Source organism: Biomphalaria glabrata, chromosome 1 (assembly GCF_947242115.1).
Source record: "Biomphalaria glabrata chromosome 1, xgBioGlab47.1, whole genome shotgun sequence".
Classification (NCBI taxonomy): domain Eukaryota; kingdom Metazoa; phylum Mollusca; class Gastropoda; family Planorbidae; genus Biomphalaria; species Biomphalaria glabrata.
The window spans coordinates 68,148,756-68,169,937 of record NC_074711.1 but is presented as its reverse complement, the minus strand read 5'-3'; the positions used below and the strand labels follow the sequence as shown (position 1 = coordinate 68,169,937).

General features: G+C 36.9%; 2 protein-coding genes across 2 annotated transcripts in view; one reads left to right on the top strand and one right to left on the bottom strand.

The window, feature by feature from the left end:
* The window catches only part of LOC106069311 (G-protein coupled receptor 83-like), a 92,545-nt gene that overhangs the window by 60,654 nt on the left and 10,709 nt on the right, over positions 1 to 21,182 (bottom strand). The window lies entirely within an intron of this gene.
* LOC129925915 (histidine-rich glycoprotein-like) lies at positions 14,825 to 15,718 on the top strand. The gene has a single exon (XM_056027531.1). The coding sequence runs from the start codon at positions 14,825 to 14,827 to the stop codon at positions 15,716 to 15,718; it is 894 nt and encodes a 297-aa protein (XP_055883506.1).

Here is a 21,182-nt window from a genome sequence, read left to right as displayed (position 1 = left end):
GCTAAAAATACCTCTTCAGTATAAAAAAAAAAGCAAATTAAGCACTCAAAATGCTATGAGCATAGCCAAATGGGTTTTTAGTTTAAACCCTCTCCAGCGGGGTTTGAAGCTAAAAAATAAATCTTCAAAATAAAAAAACAACACTTCGCAATCAAAATGCTATGAGCGTAGCCTAGCCTATTAGGTGTTTTTTAGTTTAAATTTCCCTTCAGAGGGGTTTGATGATAAAAAAGACCTCTTCAATGTAAAAAAAAAGCAAATTACACACTAAAATTTATTGAGCGTAGCCAAGCCAATGGGGGGTTTTGAGTTTTAACCCCTCTCCTCCAGATGGCTTTTTTTAAAGTTTAAAACCCCTCAAGATAGTTTTGAGTTTAAAATTGCCCTACAAAGCGTTTTAAGGTTGAAAGAATCTCTCTTCAATATTATTTCTAAAATTCTATGATCGTAGCTAAATGTGGTTTTGAATTTTAAAAAAAAACAACAACTTCAGATATATTTTAGTTTAAAACACCCCAACAGATGATTTTGACAATAAAACTTCCCTTTTCGATATAACATCTAAAGCAAAAACCTAATTCTAAGATCGTAGTCAAGAGAAGTTACACATGTCTACCAGTGGCTGGACTCCATTAATAAAGTGCAATGAAATTGAAAAGCACTAAATGTGGCTCTACAAAGATGGTTAAGACGGAGTGGGAGTCGACCCCTTAGTAAGATTTTGAGAGAGCGACGCATGAGGTTTGCGGGACATGTTCTCCGACAAAATGAATTACGCATAAGAAGAGTTGCGATGACATCCTACTACAACTTGGCGCCCCACATTCATGGAGGTCCTCAGAGCAGGTGGGAAGAGGCTTCAGACATTGCCAGTGACAGATTTTTATGGAAACAGCTTGACGTCAAATGCGGCGAACGGCACGGGAGGGTCTAAGTCAGTAAGAATAGCACATTAGGTTTTTGAAATAAAACTTTTTTAATAGCAAGATAATGCAATGTAGGTACCTCAGAATATGCATTTAGTTGACTTTCAATACCAGACATAAGGCTTGGCGGCGGGGCTCCGCCCCGCGCAGGGGGAGCTCTCAACGCTCCCACAGTCCCCTTGCTGGCAAGGGCGAGACGTCTACAATTTTTTCACTAACTCCAGGTAGAACCTATTCTGGGGCACAATAAACGTCTTCCAAAAGAATGAAGGGTCAGAATGTAATAGAGATTAATTATGTATATACACACACACACACACACATCCATCCATATATATATATAAATATATATAGGCCTATATATTTTTTTTTCGGGGGGGGGGGGCGGGAGAAAAAAATCCCCCCCAAACCCCCCTTCCCCGAAAAAAATCCGGGCTACGCCCATGGGCCACCTACATTAAACTTTCAAACATCTCTCTGTTCCAACTTCCACACCCTCCCCCGCTATTGAATTGACCTTGCGACATTGTCTGAACATTTCGTTTGTTCCAAGCTCTAGATCTATGGGTAGAAGAAAAAGGGGAAAGGTCAAGAGTTCAAGAATAAAAGATCCCAGATCACGTGGTTAAATCAGTTCACCACATATCCACACATCTGACCTCCTTTATTGCCTGGGCCTCGTGTTTGTGTGTGCGTGTGTGTGTGGTGTTTCTTGAGAATGTACATGGTAATTAGGCTCTGTCTCAAATGACAAGTTTGCCACTAACTAAACATATATTCAATATATTTGGGGGGGGGGGGGGAATCTCCCAGCAAAAAACAAAAAGTCATTCCTTTAAATAACTTTGAGAAAAGAAAAAAAATTAAAGGAAATTAAAAGAAAAGACAAAGTCAATTTTTTTTTACAAAATTTCTCTTTTATTTCAAAAAAAGTTTTAAAATAGATCTAAAAGAAATTTGAAATTAAAAGCAAAAGCTTTATTACAATGGTATCGTTTTCTCTACAAGTTCAGATCTATAGTTCTCATTACGGTAAGATCTAGAAACATCTTCATTCATAACAGTTTTTTAAAATCCATTTTGTTTTAGTTCTGGCTACTGGTTGAATAGGGAAAGCTGGAGCTGTATTCCAATAAGTACACTCTATCTGGGCAAAAAAAACAACCAATTAGCCTGATGACCAGATCCACCTCCTCAACACAATCAGGGTCCCAACGGTTTGAACGGCCACCCACGTCTGCCACTTCATCTATAAAGTTTTAAAAGAGACTAATCGTGGCTCAGCAGAGATTACAGAAACATTCAAGGAATAACATACCAAGATTATTTCACCAAGAGAGAAGTTCTTTCCCGCAAAGGCACTCGTTCACTAACTGAAATAGGGACCGAACGTCGATTAATACTTACGCGATATATCATTGAACAAGACGAGACACGATTAACAAAGTCAGCTAAGCAGAGGAAAATGAGATCAAGGCGTCCACGTCTAACAGCGTCACACCTTCTTAGAACAGATAAAATTGTAGGCGTCCTGTATGACCGATATCTGTGGAGAGAGCTTGCCGTCCTATGAGCTGAATGCTAAGGGAGAACCTAAGTCTATATAAGTAAGTGTTTTAGTAGTTTTTGCCTGCAGTAACAACATGTATAGAGTTGAATAAATAAATAATGTTCAGAAACATTTACTGGGGTGGACTAAGGGGCATCCTACAAATTCCTAAATTCAAAATCCCAATTTTCACCGAGATTCGAACCTTATTTCCTGCTGTTCGGGAGCCAAGATCTTTACCACTTACGACCCGTTGAATCATATTACAAAGGGGAAATAATGCATGATAATTCATGAACGAGTCTATTTGTTGTAAAGTTTTGTAACATTTGGCATCATCAGGAACATGTCTTTACTGTGACAGCAAGCTCACGATAACTTCAAGAATTAATGTGACGATGTGACTAAGAACTAAGGGCAATTCAAATCTTTGACAAAACAAAACATAGTGCAAGAAGTGTGTGTTACTAACTGTCACGTACACTGTATCAGCCAAGGTCTGCCGGCAAGGTCAACTACCTCGGGAAAAACCAGCCTTGTATTAGTTTCAGTTTCAAAATGTACTTTATTGGTTCCAAAAGTTAATTGTTGTACATTAGACTACAATGATTGGTCGGTCTAGCAGGGGTAAGTTGTTGATCACGTGATTACGAGCTGAAACCCGGCGAAGATGCAAAATAGCCTCAGTCTTGTACGGAATGTGTTAGTGTAAAGATGTACTAAAGTCGTGTGTATAGATTTGTAGAGATAAGATCTAACTTGTATGTAGTTAAGAATATATATTTTATTCGTATCAAGACTCAGATATATTATTGAATAGATCAGTTATTCAAGTACATTTAAACATTGTAACTTTTTGTGAATAGTGTTTTCAAGTTATTAATTAAAGTAATTGTTTTTGAACGAAGAGAAGTTTCTTCATTGAATTTAGATCGTACTTAGATCATATTTGTCAAGTTGTAACTCCTAGACCTAGATGATCCTCTTATCAATTGGCAACATTCTGTATGATCGTATTATCAGCATAGATCTGTCTACTTCTATACGATCATCTTATCGAAAGATCATTTCAAGATCCTCGGCAATCACGATCATTGATGGTGCAATATAGTTCAGGTCTGATTGTGACAGTGGCATCTTCTTAGATTGTGACATCAACACCATAGAAGATCGTGACACTAACGAATCTTCAGCTACATACGTGGCTTTTAGTTTATAATTGATTGAGTTACATTAGTTCATTATCTTCTATTAATTCAAGTGGCAGGCTCGATTTGTGCTACAAGATTTGTGTTACAAGATTTGTGCTACAAGATTTGTGTTACAAGATTTGTGTTACAAGATTTGTGCTACAAGATTTGTGCTACAAGATTTGTGTTACAAGATTTGTGTTACAAGATTTGTGCTACAAGATTTGTGTTACAAGATTTGTGTTACAAGATTTGTGTTACAAGATTTGTGCTACAAGATTTGTGCTACAAGATTTGTGCTACAAGATTTGTGCTACAAGATTTGTGTTACAAGATTTGTGTTACAAGATTTGTGCTACAAGATTTGTGTTACAAGATTTGTGTTACAAGATTTGTGCTACAAGATTTGTGTTACAAGATTTGTGTTACAAGATTTGTGTTACAAGATTTGTGCTACAAGATTTGTGTTACAAGATTTGTGTTACAAGATTTGTGCTACAAGATTTGTGTTACAAGATTTGTGTTACAAGATTTGTGTTACAAGATTTGTGCTACAAGATTTGTGTTACAAGATTTGTGCTACAAGATTTGTGTTACAAGATTTGTGTTACAAGATTTGTGCTACAAGATTTGTGTTACAAGATTTGTCTGGGATTTGTTTTTCCATAGATTGGAAATTTTCACGACAAACTAAACTAGGTCAAGGACGCTCATTTGTACTTCCGGGATGCAAACGGAAAACAAAAATGGATGAACTCTAATTTGAACCCTATCTCAATGCCTGGCAGATGATCTTAGAATTAAACCTTTTATATTACCGCAAATTTGTTACCATTTGTTTTGTAATAAGTTTGAAGTCATTCAGTGAAAGTATAGAATATCGAGATGTAAATAATACTTAAATCACTTGACAATAACTTACAAAATACAAAACAAAAAAAAAACAAACTCCCAATGAACTAGCCAGAGGCACGAAGATAAAGGTGCATTATTATTCCATATAAAAGAAAGTAAAGTTCCCCTTTCAGACCCTGTGGTTTAATAAAGGTCAGATGATGTAAAGGTTATCTGTTTCTGTGGCCTACAGTTAACGAGGGTGTCATGTGGCCAGCACAACAACCTACCGCCTTTACTTTTCAGGAACTAATGTCAGGTACCCATTAGAACTCAGAGGCGTCCAAAAATCCCGAAATAATAAATCTCAGTCTTCACCAGGATTTGAACCCGGGACTCCGGTTCGGAAGACAAGCGCTTTAACGCTCAGCCACCGCGCCTCCATAAAAATATATTTCTTCCTTTCAGACCTTGCAATCTATAGGGCAGATGATGTTAAGGTCACCTGTTTTTATGGCCAACGTTTAACGAGCAGGGTGGCCAGCACAACAACCAACCGCCATTACTTTTTCAAATAAAGTCAGGTACCCACTAGAGTTAGTGGACTCAGAGGTGCCCTAAAAATCCAGAAATTCAAAGTCCCAGTCTTCACAAAGATTCGAACACAGGACCCCAGGTTCGGAAGCCAAGCGCTTAGCCACTCAGCTACCGCGCCCCATTATTATTCCATGTACTAGAGCCCAATTGTGAACTCTTAGTTCCAGAGAGCTTAGAACAAAACTTCCTGAACTTCTGACCAAGTAAAAGCAATACCTTAACAGAGTTGACCTCTCTAATTAGCATGCACGAGTAGAATGACCCATGAATACGTGCAGAACGTGATTTTGGCTTTCTAAAGAACGTCTGTAGTAATGTATAAGATACGTAAAACATGAATTCCCCGCTGTCAGACAATTAGAACACGTCACTACTGTTTGTGTGTCACTGTCACTACTGTTTGTGTGTCACTGTACTTAAACAATAAATAAACACGTCGAGAGGATGACATTAAGGAACACAAAGTGTCTACCTCACAGGAAATGGAATGTCTGGACATACAGTAATTGGGGGCGTGAGTGACTCGGCACTGGAAGTAGATCAGTTCAGTATCGCGGGGAACGACGTTTTTATGACCTAGTTGTTGAGTTGAACAGGTTTCATACAGTGCTCACCCACAAGACACACTCACAGACACAAATCTGTTTCTCTCTTTTGTGTTTGAGACACACGCACAATAATTGAAAAAAAAAGCGAGAACCTTCCAGAACATACCAATCAACACCAATAGACATTGTACATTTACTTAAGGAGGTTGTCACTTAGTCTTCTTTTCTCTCGTTATCTTTAGTCTACTATCCATAATACTACATCTAGGTCTTTCACGGTAGATGTGGCTCTCGTGACAGAGACGCAGGATAGGTTAAAGGGCGGTTTCTGATGTGTTTCTAAAAACAGGAATGTTCAGTTAAGTAGTACTCGTCTTCTCAATACGTAGTTTTGTAGAAATCGTGTACCAAGTGTCAGTAATTACTTCAATATTGAAATTAAGCTTTCCATTACTTATTTCAGCCACGTATTCAGTAGCGCAGCAAGGGATTTCGGCACCCGGAGGGCTTGACCCTTTGAGGGACGCCTGCATTTTGGCATTCGAGATCATGATATGAGATAATGACGTAATATTTTATGTACAAAAACAATTTTCAAATTTGGACTTCCCTACCCCACCCTAGCTACGCCACTGGTAGTATTTACCCATGCGTGTTAGAATTGTTTTTTTTTCAACTCCTACTTTAAACTACCAGTTTCTTCATACTCTTAAAAAAAAAAACCACCACCCAATTTGATTCGTTTATTTTGACAACTTTTCATCCTTCTGTTGAGCTGACACCTGCACTCGTGCTGCAGGACAACATTGTTGTGTGTGTTTTTATCTCAGAAAGATCACAGCGTTCATTAGTTATATAGTGAATTCTTTTACTTTTATGAAAAACAAAATTGTGGCTATTTGATTTTCGATTCATCCAGATGCAATTGATAGATCTATATCTATAATTCTATATATTTATGTTTGACTGCTGACTGTCCTGCTGTCAAGGCGAATGTCTTGGGCTCAATATCCATAGTGATCATTCTTTTAAAACTATTTTTAAATGACATGAAAGGAAAATTTTAAACTGCAATGCTTAAATATCAATTAAAAAAAAAAGTAAATTTCCCCTTTCAGACCTTGTGATCTATAGGGCAGATGAGGTTGTGGCCAGCACAACGACCAATCGGCTTTACTGTCTCCCAACTAACGCAATGTACCCGTCGAAGTAAGGCGAATAAAGTGACTTCTTAAAACCCCCGAATATATATATATATATATATATAATATTTGCACCATTTACCACTTTGACCATTACCTAGTTATACTCTCTATGCTCTTCTTTTTATGCTCTCCTATTTATATATATATATATATAAATGTTATTATTACAAAATATAAAAAAAATACGAAAATGTTTATTTCTGGCCAGCTATTTTAATTCAACATAAAGTAGGAGATGATTTTTCTGTGATCACATTTTTAGATTACTCGTTGAACATATGAACAAATTTTTTTTTTTTTGATCAAAGTATTTGTGGTGCTTTGAGACAGAACACGAAGAAGTCAATACAATGAGACCTCATTTACTATTGGACTTAATGCATTCAACTGTGATAATAGTCTGTTTCCTCAAAGATCTGTCCCTATGTTAATAAATAGTTGTTTTTTTACGTCCCGTGCTTTGGTATGTACTATTTCCCGCTTCTGTTAACCCATCATATCTGTCAAATATTCGTGAATATATTTAGGTTAAAGAAGGAATGCCTGGGCTTTCTGGTAAGAGTCGTTAGAGAGGTCGAACCCTTCCCGCCGTTATATCTTACCGTTCTGCAGGAGGCAGGGTGTAAGGCTCAAACATTTTCCTATAAAAAAGAGATTTGATAGTAAAAGCCAAGAGTTATTTAAAAGAGCTTCAGAACTGGCAAGAAATCGTATCTAGTCCTAACACTTGAAGGAACACGGTCTAGTACCAGCATGCCACATTCATCCTAACGTACTTCTGGGGGGTGGGGGGCGATTCATTCCATCTTCGTGAAAACAAAACGTTCCACAAGGCCAATGTCCATCTCCTATAAAGTCATGTTTCTATTGAGCAGCCTGAAAATTACGTATTTTGAAAGAAAATTACGCCACGACTCAACTCAGCTCCTACTTGTTTTCTAGGAATCAACTCAGCTCCAAATTGTGTATGAGGAATCAGCTTAGATCCTAATTGTGCTTCAGGAATCAACTCAGCTCGTAATTGTATTTCACCATTTAACTCAACTCCTATTTGTGTTTCAGGATTCAAGTCAGCTCCTAATTGTATTTCACGATTCAACTCAGCTCCTAATTGTGTCTCAGGATTCAATTCAGCTTCAAATTTTGTCTCAGGATTCAACTCAGCTCCTAATTGTGTCTCAGAAAGTATGGAAAACAGTGACACTAAAAAAACAGAATGTAATCGGATTGGGACCGAAAGGATAATTAGTAGGAGGAAATGTCATAGGATGAACTACAATCATCTACTCTATTGTTTTCTTGTTCGATATTAATTAGGTTGGTGAAAAGATAAAAAAAGAATGAATAGGGAAAGTTTTAAAGCTGTCTAAAGCCTAATTATGTGTGACATCTGAAACAAGATGTTAGAGGATGCATTCAGTTAAAAAAACATAACCAGATCTGAAACAACATTTAAAGTTGTTTAATGAAACTCTATATAAATTGATATTATTTTAACAATAGTCCAATGGAGCTATTTTATTCTCTGTTCCAGATTTAGCTTCCAATAAAGGTCTAATAAAGGCCACGCACTTGACTAGAGTAGTTTTCCCTAACGGAAACGGAAATGCAAATAAGGTGCTACTAAAGTTATAAATCTTATCTTAATAAATTATTTTTTAAATTAATTAATTAAAAAATGTAAAACAAAACTACAATTAATAATACAAAAGAAAAGGAAGAACCTGCAACTGACATTTTTGATGAAACTCTTCCGTATGGTAGAACGGTTGGCATCAAGACGGATATAAGCTCAAAATTATGCTCAAAATTATGCTTTTTTTCTGGTTTAGTTCAATGTTATTTTTCGAATTCATTCCCCATTAATCTCAGACAGACAGCATGCTACACTGCTTTCAAGAAGGACATTAAGACCTATTTGTTTAAATTTTCTTAGATTAATTTGTCACTTTAGCTGTCGTGTTTATGTTTGAAATGTTATCACAGCGTCTTGAGCTTACATTTTGTCTATTAACAGCGCTCTATATATTAAATTATTATAATTAATGTTGCACATGTTTTGTATTTTTATCAAGGTCGAATTAAAGATTTTTGGTTGGTCAATGAATTCTTCCGTTTCTAATGTCCTCTATTCCAAATGAACGAAATCTTGCAAGTTAATAGGGTTTGTTGGACTAGTCCGTTTCGTTTCTTTGATTAAAAAGTATTGGGCCGGAAGTCGCTTTTTTCCCTATATATCTTTGTATTTTTCAGTTCTCTCTTTAAATTAAACTGACATTATTATGCTATAATTTTAAGTGTACCTGATAGAGAAAAAAATTCTGCACAAAAATACGGGTAGTTGGGATCAAACCCGATAGAGGCTAATTAAAGAAAAGACCTGAAACTAGCGCGTGAAACTACACATTTACAGTACTTTATTTGATGAGTATTTTACCCAAGATCTGTGTTGTTTTTTTAGGACTAGCTTATTTCATGTACCCGGCATTTTCCGATACACAATTTCATACACAAAATAATTGTTGAAAAAATTGTAGTGATTTTAAACTTTAAACGATTACTTAAAAAGGTGTTACTCTAATCAATTTCGAATATTATTTTGTTATGAATGTCACTGTTTATTTTGTGTCTGTTCTAGTTTCTTAAATTTTTCTTGAGTAAAGGGGTCGTTTTTCTCCTAATGGGTATACCTGATTTCTCCAAGCAGCCTTTGTAAAATATTGGGCCTAAATAATGCTATGTTTATAAACGAAAAATCGCATGGCTGCATGATGATGAATGTACGTGTTAGTTCAATATATTTTATATTACTAGGTAACTATAAATAACCGCATAAATAGACATAAGTTTGTTTTTTTTCTGTTAGATAAAGTCATATGGCAAATTTTTGTTTATATCCTAATTCTAAAAAGGAATAATAATAGAATTATACAGTAAAAATAATCACTAAGTTTTTCTTTTAATAGTTTTGAAAGTCTAACTGAGTTTGTGTTTTTGCAGATGTACATAAGCTGCACTATGAGTCAGTCCATCTCTTCCAATTGTTTAGAAATGAGTGTAAAAATGTAGGCATCGATATTTTTAGCCTAAATTTAAGAAGTTACAAACTTCAAACAACTAATATATTGCCTCTTCTATAAAACTTTGTACTTAAAAAATAAATTTATCCAATGCTCGAAATCCTGCTTGTATACTTAGGCCCTATTTAAATCGATCCGGTATCAATGTATTAAGTAGCAATAACCCCGCAAAAAAAAAATTAAATTAGACATCATTCGCAATTTTATTATTAGGTCTAGGCATTGAAAAGTAAATCTATTAATAAACTATAATAGATCTAAGTCTAAGTACTAACTTATTAAATAAGTCATTATAAGTAGAAGTATTATAATGAATATTGTATAGATCTAGATTGACTAGATTATAGATAGATCTATAGATAGATCTCTAGTTTAGTAGATTAAGTATAGAGTTTAGTAAACGTATAACAGTATTATTAGATCTATGTCTTATGTCTATATCTAATAATCTAATAATTAAAAAACTTTAGTCTTTATTAATATCTAAACTTTTTTCTAATAAAAACTGACTATAGGCATAGCATAGGCTAGACTCGGCAATCTAGTCTCAAGATAGAATCTATACTATTACTAGATCTATTCGATTTTTATATATAGATCTAGACTAATATTAGATTATAGATCTAAATATACTAATGGAGAGATGATATGAGGTGTTAGCTAATAGCGTTGCACAAGAAAGAAACCTGGGTTTTTCTAAACTCTAATACTTGGTATGTAATAGTAAAACAGCACCTACCTAAATAAATCGTAACTAGCAATCAAAAACCTATATTTATTGTAGTATATATAGGTCTGTGGTTGTATTTTATATAGCCTTCGTAACTTCTTCTATAGAGAAATGACTTTTGTAATTTCTTTTACTGAAAATTGGGCTATTCGCGTCTGAAACTTATATAATTTTTATGTTCAGCAACAAACCCTATTGACCAAAAATTATAAGAAGCTATCTTTTGAAAGAGTTATATAATAAATGTTTGCAACATTTACCACAGTGCGCACACTAACTAGCCATATTTTCTAGGCTCTTCTTTTGTAGTTCAATGAATGTATCATTGTGGTTGGCAATATTGAAGTTTAATTTAGCTATTCATAGTGGGGTTTTTTTTCGTAACGATATAATAATTAATTAGATAATAATAATAATAATAATAATAATAAAAAAGAGGACTTTCTTGGCAAATATAGGCAAAGAGTTAATAAAATCCTCAACACCAAACTGTCTGGCAGTAATCTCATCACTGCAATTAACAGCTGGGCCGTCCCTGTGCTCCTTTACACGTTCGGTGTGATCAAATGGACTGACACCGACCTACATGACATTGACAGACTCACTAGAAAATTACTAACCAAGTTTCGATGCCTACACCCCAAGTCCTCCACCATAAGGTTATACCTGCCCAGGAAGGATGGGGGTCGTGGATTGCAGAACATCTTCAAATTGTGTAAGATGCAAGTTTTAAAAATACGATCAAAACTGCTCGCCTCCAGCAACAAATTAGTTTCCTTCCTACGGAAATACGACTCCGATGCAACCCCTCTGAACCTACACAATGCTGATGTCAATATCGGTTTGGACGACGTAGGGCATGAGATTCGCCAATGGGAAGAAAAAACACTCCACGGAAAATTTCCGGCTTCATTACATGGGGACAACATCGACAAGGCTGCTTCCTTAACATGGCTCAAAGCAGGTCATCTCTACCCTGAAACAGAAGGCTTTGTTACAGCAATACAGGACAGAGTAATCAGGACAAAAAATTACGAGAAGCATATCCTGAAACTCAATGTTGTCGACAAATGCCGAAAATGTGGAAATGTGGGCGAGTCGATTGAACACATTATGGCATGATGTCCAGCCCTATCAGAATCAGCCTACCTAGGTCGCCATAACCAAGTTGCAAAGTTAATACACCAACACCTGGCTTTGACGTACAATTTGATCGGTAAGGACACTCCCCCTTATTATAAATACTCTCCGCAAGAGGTTCTCGAGTCTACTGAACATCTGCTGTACTGGGATAGGCCTATTCTGACCGACAAAACGGTAGATTTCAATCGCCCGGATCTGCTGTTCATCGATAAAAAAGAAAAAACCGCTACCATTATCGATATCGCCGTACCACTGTCTCATAATTTAAGAAAAACTGAGATAGAAAAACAAAGAAAATATGGGAACCTAGGCTTGGAGATTAAGCGTCTATGGAAATTGTCCAAAATAACAATATACCCCATTGTTATATCAACCGAGGGGATAATAACAACTGACCTCACAGACACCTTCAAGGCCCTTAACATTCCTAGGAACATCTTCGTTGCCTGTCAGAGGGCGGTACTGCTGCAGACCTGCCACATCACCAGAAAATTCCTCAGTGGAAACTGTTAAAGGGACTACGATGAATTTTGTTTCTCTTTAGCGAAACTCGACCCTGGCAGCGCCAGAGAATGACTACTCGTTCATTTCTAACATAATAATAATAATAATAATAATAATAATCTATATATATATAATTCTCTTCATGGCTCAAGAGTTTGGACAAGAAGTAAAGGAAAATATCACTCTTTTTTTCTGCAAGTCGGACTAGAGTTACCATACGAAAAAAAAAGAGGAGAGGGAGAATAAGTAGTATTCACCCGTCACAAAATAGCAGCGCCGGGCTTAACCGTTGTGACCAAGAAGTCATGGAAAGATCACTCTTTTTTTTTTCTATCCCCATGTAGTTTTAGCGGCGAAAAATAGAGAGGGGGAGGAGAACAAGTAATCTACTCTCTATTCACACGTCACTAAATAGCAGGGCCGGACTCAACCGTTGTGGCGCCCTAAGCGAAACGGATTTCGCGGGACCAAGTTTGGGTATGGATACGGATAACAAGTGAAAATTAAGAATTTGTATTAGAAAATAAATTCGTCTATGCATTTTATTTATTCTTTACTACATACAGAATTACTTTACGAGCCTTGCGAGTAGCGAAGTCATACAGTATATCATAAAAATTTATTTCCTACATAGATCACGCTCAATAGCAAGAATTACCAAATGTTTTAATCTATCTACGAGAATTTTTGACCTTTAGTAATTCTTCATTAGTTTGAGGCGCGAGAAGCTTCTTTCACCAGATTCCAATTTACATTTTTATAGCGCGTAGGATTGTCATTTTCCATAATGAATGACACCCCAAAATGACAATTTTTGTCTATTTATTTCATGAGATTCGTATGAGTTTTCAAAAGATTTTAATAATTACCGGATATTTCCAGGACCTTTTCGTATATTTTGCAATTTCAGGAGATTTCAAGGAGCTCTGGTAAATCAGGAGGCTGCGGGAAATCTGTTAAAAGTTGTAAAATGGTTTAATTTAATAATTTAACCTAGAATTAGCGCGGGTCCTTTGAAACTGCGGGGCCCAATGCTGTCGCATAGGTTGCATTGGCCTAAAGCCGGCCATGCAAAATAACGGCGTATGCTACGCAGTGGGTCGACTAGTAATAATAATTGTCACAGACTTGATTGAGACTCACTTTGACATGAAGTGATTGCATAATCACTTGATTATCTCGTGCCTTTAGCACGGAAAAGTTATCGGTCTGTAACTGACCACGAAGTGAAAACCATAGTAGCCTTTTGGCCTTTGTAGTGGAGAGATGTATATGTAGTTCTCAGCTGCAATGTGTATTTGGTGAAGTTTTGTTCTGAGTATGGAGATGTAACTTTATTTTAGGATATTATTTGTGCCTTTTATGGCGGCTAGAATAGCCAAGACATTCATTTAATAAATTTGTCATCGTCTGCTACCTCCTGCCTTCGTTCAGTGTATTTAGTGAGTTACGTCTAATGTACAAGAAATATGTTCTAGCAGAAGTCAACTAGTACAAGATGAAGGGAGACCACGTCCATTCATGCAACACAAGGTTAAGAAACTACACGCTCATAAAACCCAACAGCTGAGTTACAATAACAATAATAATAATAATAATAATCTTTATTATCCGTGAGGAGATTTGTTATAGAAAATATGCATTCATACCCCAGTTTTTCTTAAACATTAAATTTGATATTTACATGAGTATGTAGTATATATACGTTTAAATTGTATATACGGTATATATTTGTTTTTAAAAAGCAATAAAATAAATTGATGTAACCCTTATTATAGTATTAGGAAATCTATTTAAGGAATATCATTTTAAAATGTTACTATAACATTTTAAAAAGAGCTATAGTTTTATTAAATGCTAACGTATTGGTTTTTACAATACTATTACTACTACTACTACTACTAGTAATAATAATAATAATAATAATAATAATAATAATAATACGGCGAAGAAAAAGAACACTAATTTTAAATAAGTAAACAATGTGAAATAATTCTACAATACACATAAAATATGCTCTTTTTATATTTTTTTCTTTCGTTTTATCTTCGTTTCAATGTTAATTTAAGTGTTACTTTGTTGAGATTCATAAATTATTGTTATAAAATTCAACTTCTGTAGTGACTATACTATGAAACTTCATGCTGGAGGGGGGCATGTTAGCTATTGCCGCCAACCACCTTTGAAAAGGAAAACTGAATACAAACTTCTGCTGCTCCGCAGCCATACCCAATCGTGGAAAATGCTTCGGGATTCAGCCCTGAGGAAAAATGAGGAGCCAACGATCCTTAGGCAGTTGGCAGCACCTAGTGCTACACCCTGGCTGACCCCAAACTGCATCGGCACTTGCCGTTCCTTTGGATACATGAGACGTAAGGGCGACATGGTTCCGACCACAGCTAATGTCCAGGCACTTATCCCATTTCCATGAGATGATCTAAATATCACTTCGCGACTGAAGGAGGCCAAACAAATTATCCTTCAATTTATGTTCGTAATACAGTCTTAACACTGACTCATGATCCACACAATTATTGTGCGTCTATTTTATAAGGGCTTACTACACAAGCATCACCCACAGAATGGTGATGACGTAGGGGATGTCTCACTACACAAGCATCACCCACAGAATGATGATGATGTAGGGGATGTCTCACTACACAAGCATCACCCACAGAATGGTGATGACGTAGGGGATGTCTCACTACACAAGCGTCACCCACAGAATGGTGATGACGTAGGGGATGTCTCGCTACACAAGCATCACCCACAGAATGGTGATGACGTAGGGGATGTCTCACTACACAAGCATCACCCACAGAATGATGATGACGTAGGGGATGTCTCACTACACAAGCATCACCCACAGAATGGTGATGACGTAGGGGATTTCTCACTACACAAGCATCACCCACAGAATGGTGATGACGTAGGGGATGTCTCACTACACAAGCATCACCCACAGAATGGTGATGACGTAGGGGATGTCTCACTACACAAGCATCACCCACAGAATGGTGATGACGTAGGGGATGTCTCACTACACAAGCATCACCCACAGAATGGTGATGACGTAGGGGATGTCTCACTACACAAGCGTCACCACCAGAATGGTGATGACGTAGGGGATGTCTCACTACACAAGCATCACCCACAGAATGGTGATGACGTAGGGGATGTCTCACTACACAAGCATCACCCACAGAATGATGATGACGTAGGGGATGTCTCACTACACAAGCGTCACCACCAGAATGGTGATGACGTAGGGGATGTCTCACTACACAAGCATCACCCACAGAATGGTGATGACGTAGGGGATGTCTCACTACACAAGCATCACCCACAGAATGATGATGACGTAGGGGATGTTCAGGAAATTGACTCTTTTAATTATTCTTTTTTTTTTTAATTCGTCCTTGGAAACGGAGCTCCATATCCCAATTGGCTTTCCACTGAGTAGAGAGTCACAAACTTAACAAGAGGGCTTCAAACACTTTGGTCTCTTGTTAAGTTGGTGTACAACAGGCAGTCAGGACTTAGTTCTATTTGTCCTCAGCACCTGGTGACTTAATTTGTGCTCAGTCACAATCAACTTAATGAATAGAGCCCATGGTCGTATTCCTGGACCTTCGATAAAGTCCAGTAGGGAATCTGCTCCGAAAGCTGCTTGTTCCATCGATCGTTGGAAAGGCTTTTATACTACGAACAGGCTTGGACCGGGAGCTCTTCACTCCCCCCCCCCTCCTTTGTGGAAAGGTGTGATGGACTTTTGGACTGGGGTCAACGGGCTGTTTGTTTCATCTCTATCCCGAGTGACATAAAAACAAAAAGCTCACCCAAGGCAACTCGTAGGGGCCTTGTTCGCTTCCCGCTCTTAGCTAGTTCCACTACAAGACGTTTCCAGGAGGCGCCACGCTGAGGAGACGGGGGCTAAATCCTCCGTATTTCTGGACCCGATCGAACGGCCTTTCGCTCTTCAACAGACATCAGAGATACTACAAGGTAACTAGAGTGGATATAGATCTTGGGATATACATCTAGTAAATTTGTAAAGTGCTGTTTACATTTAAATGACAAATTTATAAAACAAAAATGTGAGATAAAAAAGGAAAAAAAAACGAAATGAAGAAATGTGTGAGGAAAAACAGAAAGACATTTTCAAATAAATAAAAACAAAATACACAATCTCAAGGACGTTATATTGAGAGGTCATTTCTGCTCGCTGAATTTCGTTGAAGACAAACTCCAGGACAATCTCAAGGACGCTATATTCAGTTTTTATTGTTGCTTACTGAATAATGATTGCTTCTAAATAAGTCGCCACAAAAATGTTTGTGTACTTTATTCTGTACACCAGACACATGAAAACAAAATATTTATAGATTTATCTTCATTTTCACAATGCATATATCTAGTGAGTAGGTTACTGAGTGCATAAAGTAAATATGTTGAAATAAGGGGAAGTAACCTATAGACCAGGGGTGGGCAAATTACGGCCGCGGGCCACATGCGGCCCACCGGAGTGTTTTATGCGGCCCGCCGAAGTCAGGTGTGCCCACAATATATACTTATAAAAATGCAAATATATTAAAAATAATATAAATATAAATTACTGAAACTGTCATTATAAAAATTTTCAAGCAAACGAAGACTATGCTTTTTAGCTATAACATCAATAGTTCAATACACTCAATTCTAGACACAATCTCTGATCAGTTTTATTCAATGCTATGAAGAACTATATTGAATGTTGGGTATGCTGGAAAGAAGATGGCAAGGGTGACAACTGGTGGAGCTCGATCTTTGACTGAGTAAAATGGAGGGGTTTTTTAATACCTCAACCATAAACTTTAAACAGGAAAGTTTGCACAAAGCTTCATAAAATTTCAACTTTATGATAGCAAAAAACGAACAGAAATCAAACTCACTACAACGTAATTCTGTTGACCATAGGTAGTTCCGATTATGAACAAAATAATTCAATATTTCCTCTATCTTATCATGGGCAAGGTAAACGAGAAGACTATAAAATCTGAAGGAAGAAATTGTTATGTTACTTGAAGGACATTGTGACTCTCTTACCAATATTTCTAACAAAGAGTGGAAGACAGATTTCAGGTTTCACAATTGCCATTGCAATGAGTCTCTTGCATATGAAATGTAAATGGATGTTAAATCTTTTCAAACAAGGCCTTCCCATTTCTACAAGCAAGCAAAAGAAAACAGGCTTTGTCATTTTCCTTTGCTAAAAGGTGAAATTATTTCTAGTGAAATGATTAAAAGTACACTTATTTAGATTCCTTAATTTCGCAATTTATATAAGCAAATTTTAAGACGTCAAGAACCGGTTTTCAATACCATTAGCTCACCATTTAGCGCAGAAGCTGATTTAGCTCCAGAGGACATAACTCAGAGCAAAGAGAAGCTCCAGTCAGTACTTCCACAGGAGTCTTATGGGTGCCAGAATCTGTATGTCAACACTTTAAAAAATGTGCTACTGTTCACACTATTTGTGTACACATACATCTGTTCTTCTTCTTCTTTGTTCTCATTTTACATGTTGGAGGGTTCAGATCAGTAATCCTATATCTGAGATGAACCGTGCAATGGTTTCCAGATCAGGCAGTTCTCCAAATAGCTTTGGTTCTATAGGAGGGATTTGGGGCCAGAGTCCTATTCGGGTCTCTGATTTAGTATGCACCATTGAAGGACATGGTCAGCATTCTCTGGTAATGCTCCAAAAGGGCAAGTTTCACTCGACCCGACATTTAACTTCCGAAACATATGTTGTCTCATCCAGTGAACAAGCATTATATTTTGGGTGGGGGAAACTAAACAAGTATATTTACTGGTCGATTTTGACTGACTGTTATTTGACAGCAGTCACAAGGGTAACAACTAGTAAGCTAGTTCCACAGTTCCGGAACATTATGCACGAGTGTAAAAAGTAAAATACTTTAGTACAACTGTATATTAGTGGGGTTATTGTAATATAAAAAGACAACAGCAATTTAAAAAAATTATTAATTGATTTAAAAAATTGCTAACTCTTCTTGTATTTCCTTAACTTTGAGTGTGGTAAAAAAGAAACGTGAATATAATACAGTGTAACTATGAATTAAAAGTTAGCTAGAGTATCTTTCTAAGTTGGATATACATATGCGGCCCTCCATTCCCAAATTTAAAGAAATGCGGCCCTTGATCCAAAAAGGTTGCCCACCTCTGCTATAGACAATACACGGTTTGTGTTCTTGTATCTATGAGCACTCACCGGACTAATTTAATAAATTTAATATATAATGTAATATTTATGTAATTAACATCAAAACATATAGTAAACAAGAGCATCTCTTTTAAATCTCTTTTACTTTCTCTCTCTCTCTCCTTCTTACTTTCGCTCAATTTTTTCGGTCTCTTCTACTCTTTTTCCCAGGCGCTTTTTCTCTCTATTTCTAAAGGCTTGTATCATCTCACTCTGTCTGTCTGGTACAAATTGTGGACACGTTATTTCTCCCGCGACAAATCTCGGATCAAGTTGAAACTTCGCACAATTATTTCTTGTATCTGACAAAACAAGAATCAATTTTAAATAAGGTTACAACAGACAGTTTGTGTGGAAACACAAACTCAAAATCGGCCCCCGAAGTGGTCCACCCAGGCAGGCTTCAATATTTTCAGAAAGAACAGCCGAATCAAATTATATCAAAGACAAATGAGAGATAAGAATGGAGAAAGAAGGTTAACAGATCTTGTGTAGTGCCCAACGGTCCACCACATCAAAGGATAGGTGAAAGTGAATGTAAAGTTAGATGTGAACCTGGCCTAACTAGTTCCCCTTTCAGACCTTGTGGTCTATAGGGCAGATGATGTAATGTTCATCTGTTTTTGTGGCCTACGGTTAACGAGTGTGTCATGTAGCCAGCACAACGACCAACCGCCTTTACTTTTCCCCAACTAATGTCAGGTACCCATTAGAGCTGAGTGGACTCAGAGGCGCCCAAAGATTCCAAAAGTTAAAAATCCCAGTCTTCACCAGGATTCGAACCCGGGACCCATGGGTTCGGAAGCCAAGCACTTTACCGCTCAGCTACCGCGCCTCCCTTGGCCTAACTGATATCTTATAATGATCTATTTTTTTTTTTTGAAAAGGCTCAATCTCTTATTCAAATCCTAAAAAAAAAAAAAAAAAAAAAAAAAAAAAAAAACCGCAATAAGAAAGAAAGTTTAGGAAAATTAAATTTATAAGATTATTATTCGTTCTAAATTAGGTTTAACTTATAATGCATACTAATTAGCTTTTTCTCTTAAAAAAAATACTTGCATAACTGATTTTAAAAATTAGATTTTTCGCTTTCAGGAAAAAAAAGTAGCCGTTGCATCAGAACTTTGAATGGTCTAAAATCTTGTGATGTCCGATTTTCAATATCTTTTCTTATTTAAGAGATCTAAACGGGACGGACGGACAGACGGACAGACGGACAGATATTTCACACAAAACTAATAGCGTCTTTTTCCCCTTTCGGGGGCCGCTAAAAATTACCAATTATTTAATTAACTATTTGTAATTAATTATTTTGTTTGGTATTTCGAACAAAGGAAAAAATGTACACTGAAACTGTGGTATAAATTGGATTAGTCCCCTTTATACTTTGTGGAGATAAAAGTTAGAAACTAACAATATGTGACAATAAAGCCTTCTATTTTTATAAGCAATCCGCTGGTACAGTTACTACGCCATAACCACGAGGAGGCTTAAGCACTAGAGTTTTATTTCAAGTCGAACACTTTTTATAATTTTAAATGCAATTAAATCAATATTGTTGTAAACCTGGTGGTGACACAGATGGGGGTAGTGCTGTGTGTTTTTAGCCTACTCAAATCGCCACAGTCCAGCGCAGGACGAGCGGTCAACTGTGACCAGTGACAGTACACGCCAGTTCGGCAACGACCTGTGTGTAAATATTACGCACGCAAGTCACGGCGATTGTGATCATTCTGAGTGGTCAAGAACGTTCCACCCGATTCTAGAAGGCCAGTAGAGACACTATATAAGAACGAGTGTGTCAGAAAGACGGGACTTCACGTTACCTCGCAATGTGACCAGGCGAGGCGAAGTTAGAAACAGCACAGTGTGTGAAGTCAGGCGGAGCAAGGCTAGGCTTTGGACAGTTATTGTAATGTTGTTGCCAACTGTACAGTGTTTGTAATGTATTTGCAATTAAATTGACTGATACTTTGGAGCCCTGAGTTGTGAGGTTCTTTAAGTTCGTTGTGTCGTGTGGTGCAGTTTGAAGAGAGCCTGGATAGTAGGAGAGATACGTAACAATATCAATGTAACATTCACCCTGACCCATGGGCACCCGCAGAATTATTTTCAGGGTGGTGCAAGCCGCCACCTATGGCTCAGGGTCGTAGCCTCAACTTTTTTGTTACGAAGAATATTAAAGACAAGAACTGTCCCCCTCCCCATTCGGGCTCCCATACCTAATTGATATTAAGTGCACAGTAAATACTTCTTGTTCATGAAATATAAAAAAAAAAGAAACTAAACACGTAAACAAAGTATTCACTGTACAGCATTGTTCACTTTAGTATCTGTGAGGCCCGTGCTTCCCTACGATCAATCAAACAAAAACTGCAAACGTCGACTGTGGCTGCCGAAACTGTCAATAACTTTATTAATGCATTGCATTTCGTCGCGATGGACTAGCTGGCGATGAACGCTTATCGTGCAGTTCTGATATTCTTCTTTACATTGCATCTCTTGCATCGTTTTAGGTTGAAGACAAAACAAATTGAAACGACCATTATTATTGCTCGAAAAGTGTGACCTAATTAAGAAACTAACGAATCAAGATAAGTAATGTAAAGCC

Coding starts and splice junctions, on each gene's coding strand:
- LOC129925915 (XM_056027531.1), top strand. CDS start 14,825: ATGATCCACACAATTATTGTGCGTCTATTTTATAAGGGCTTACTACAC.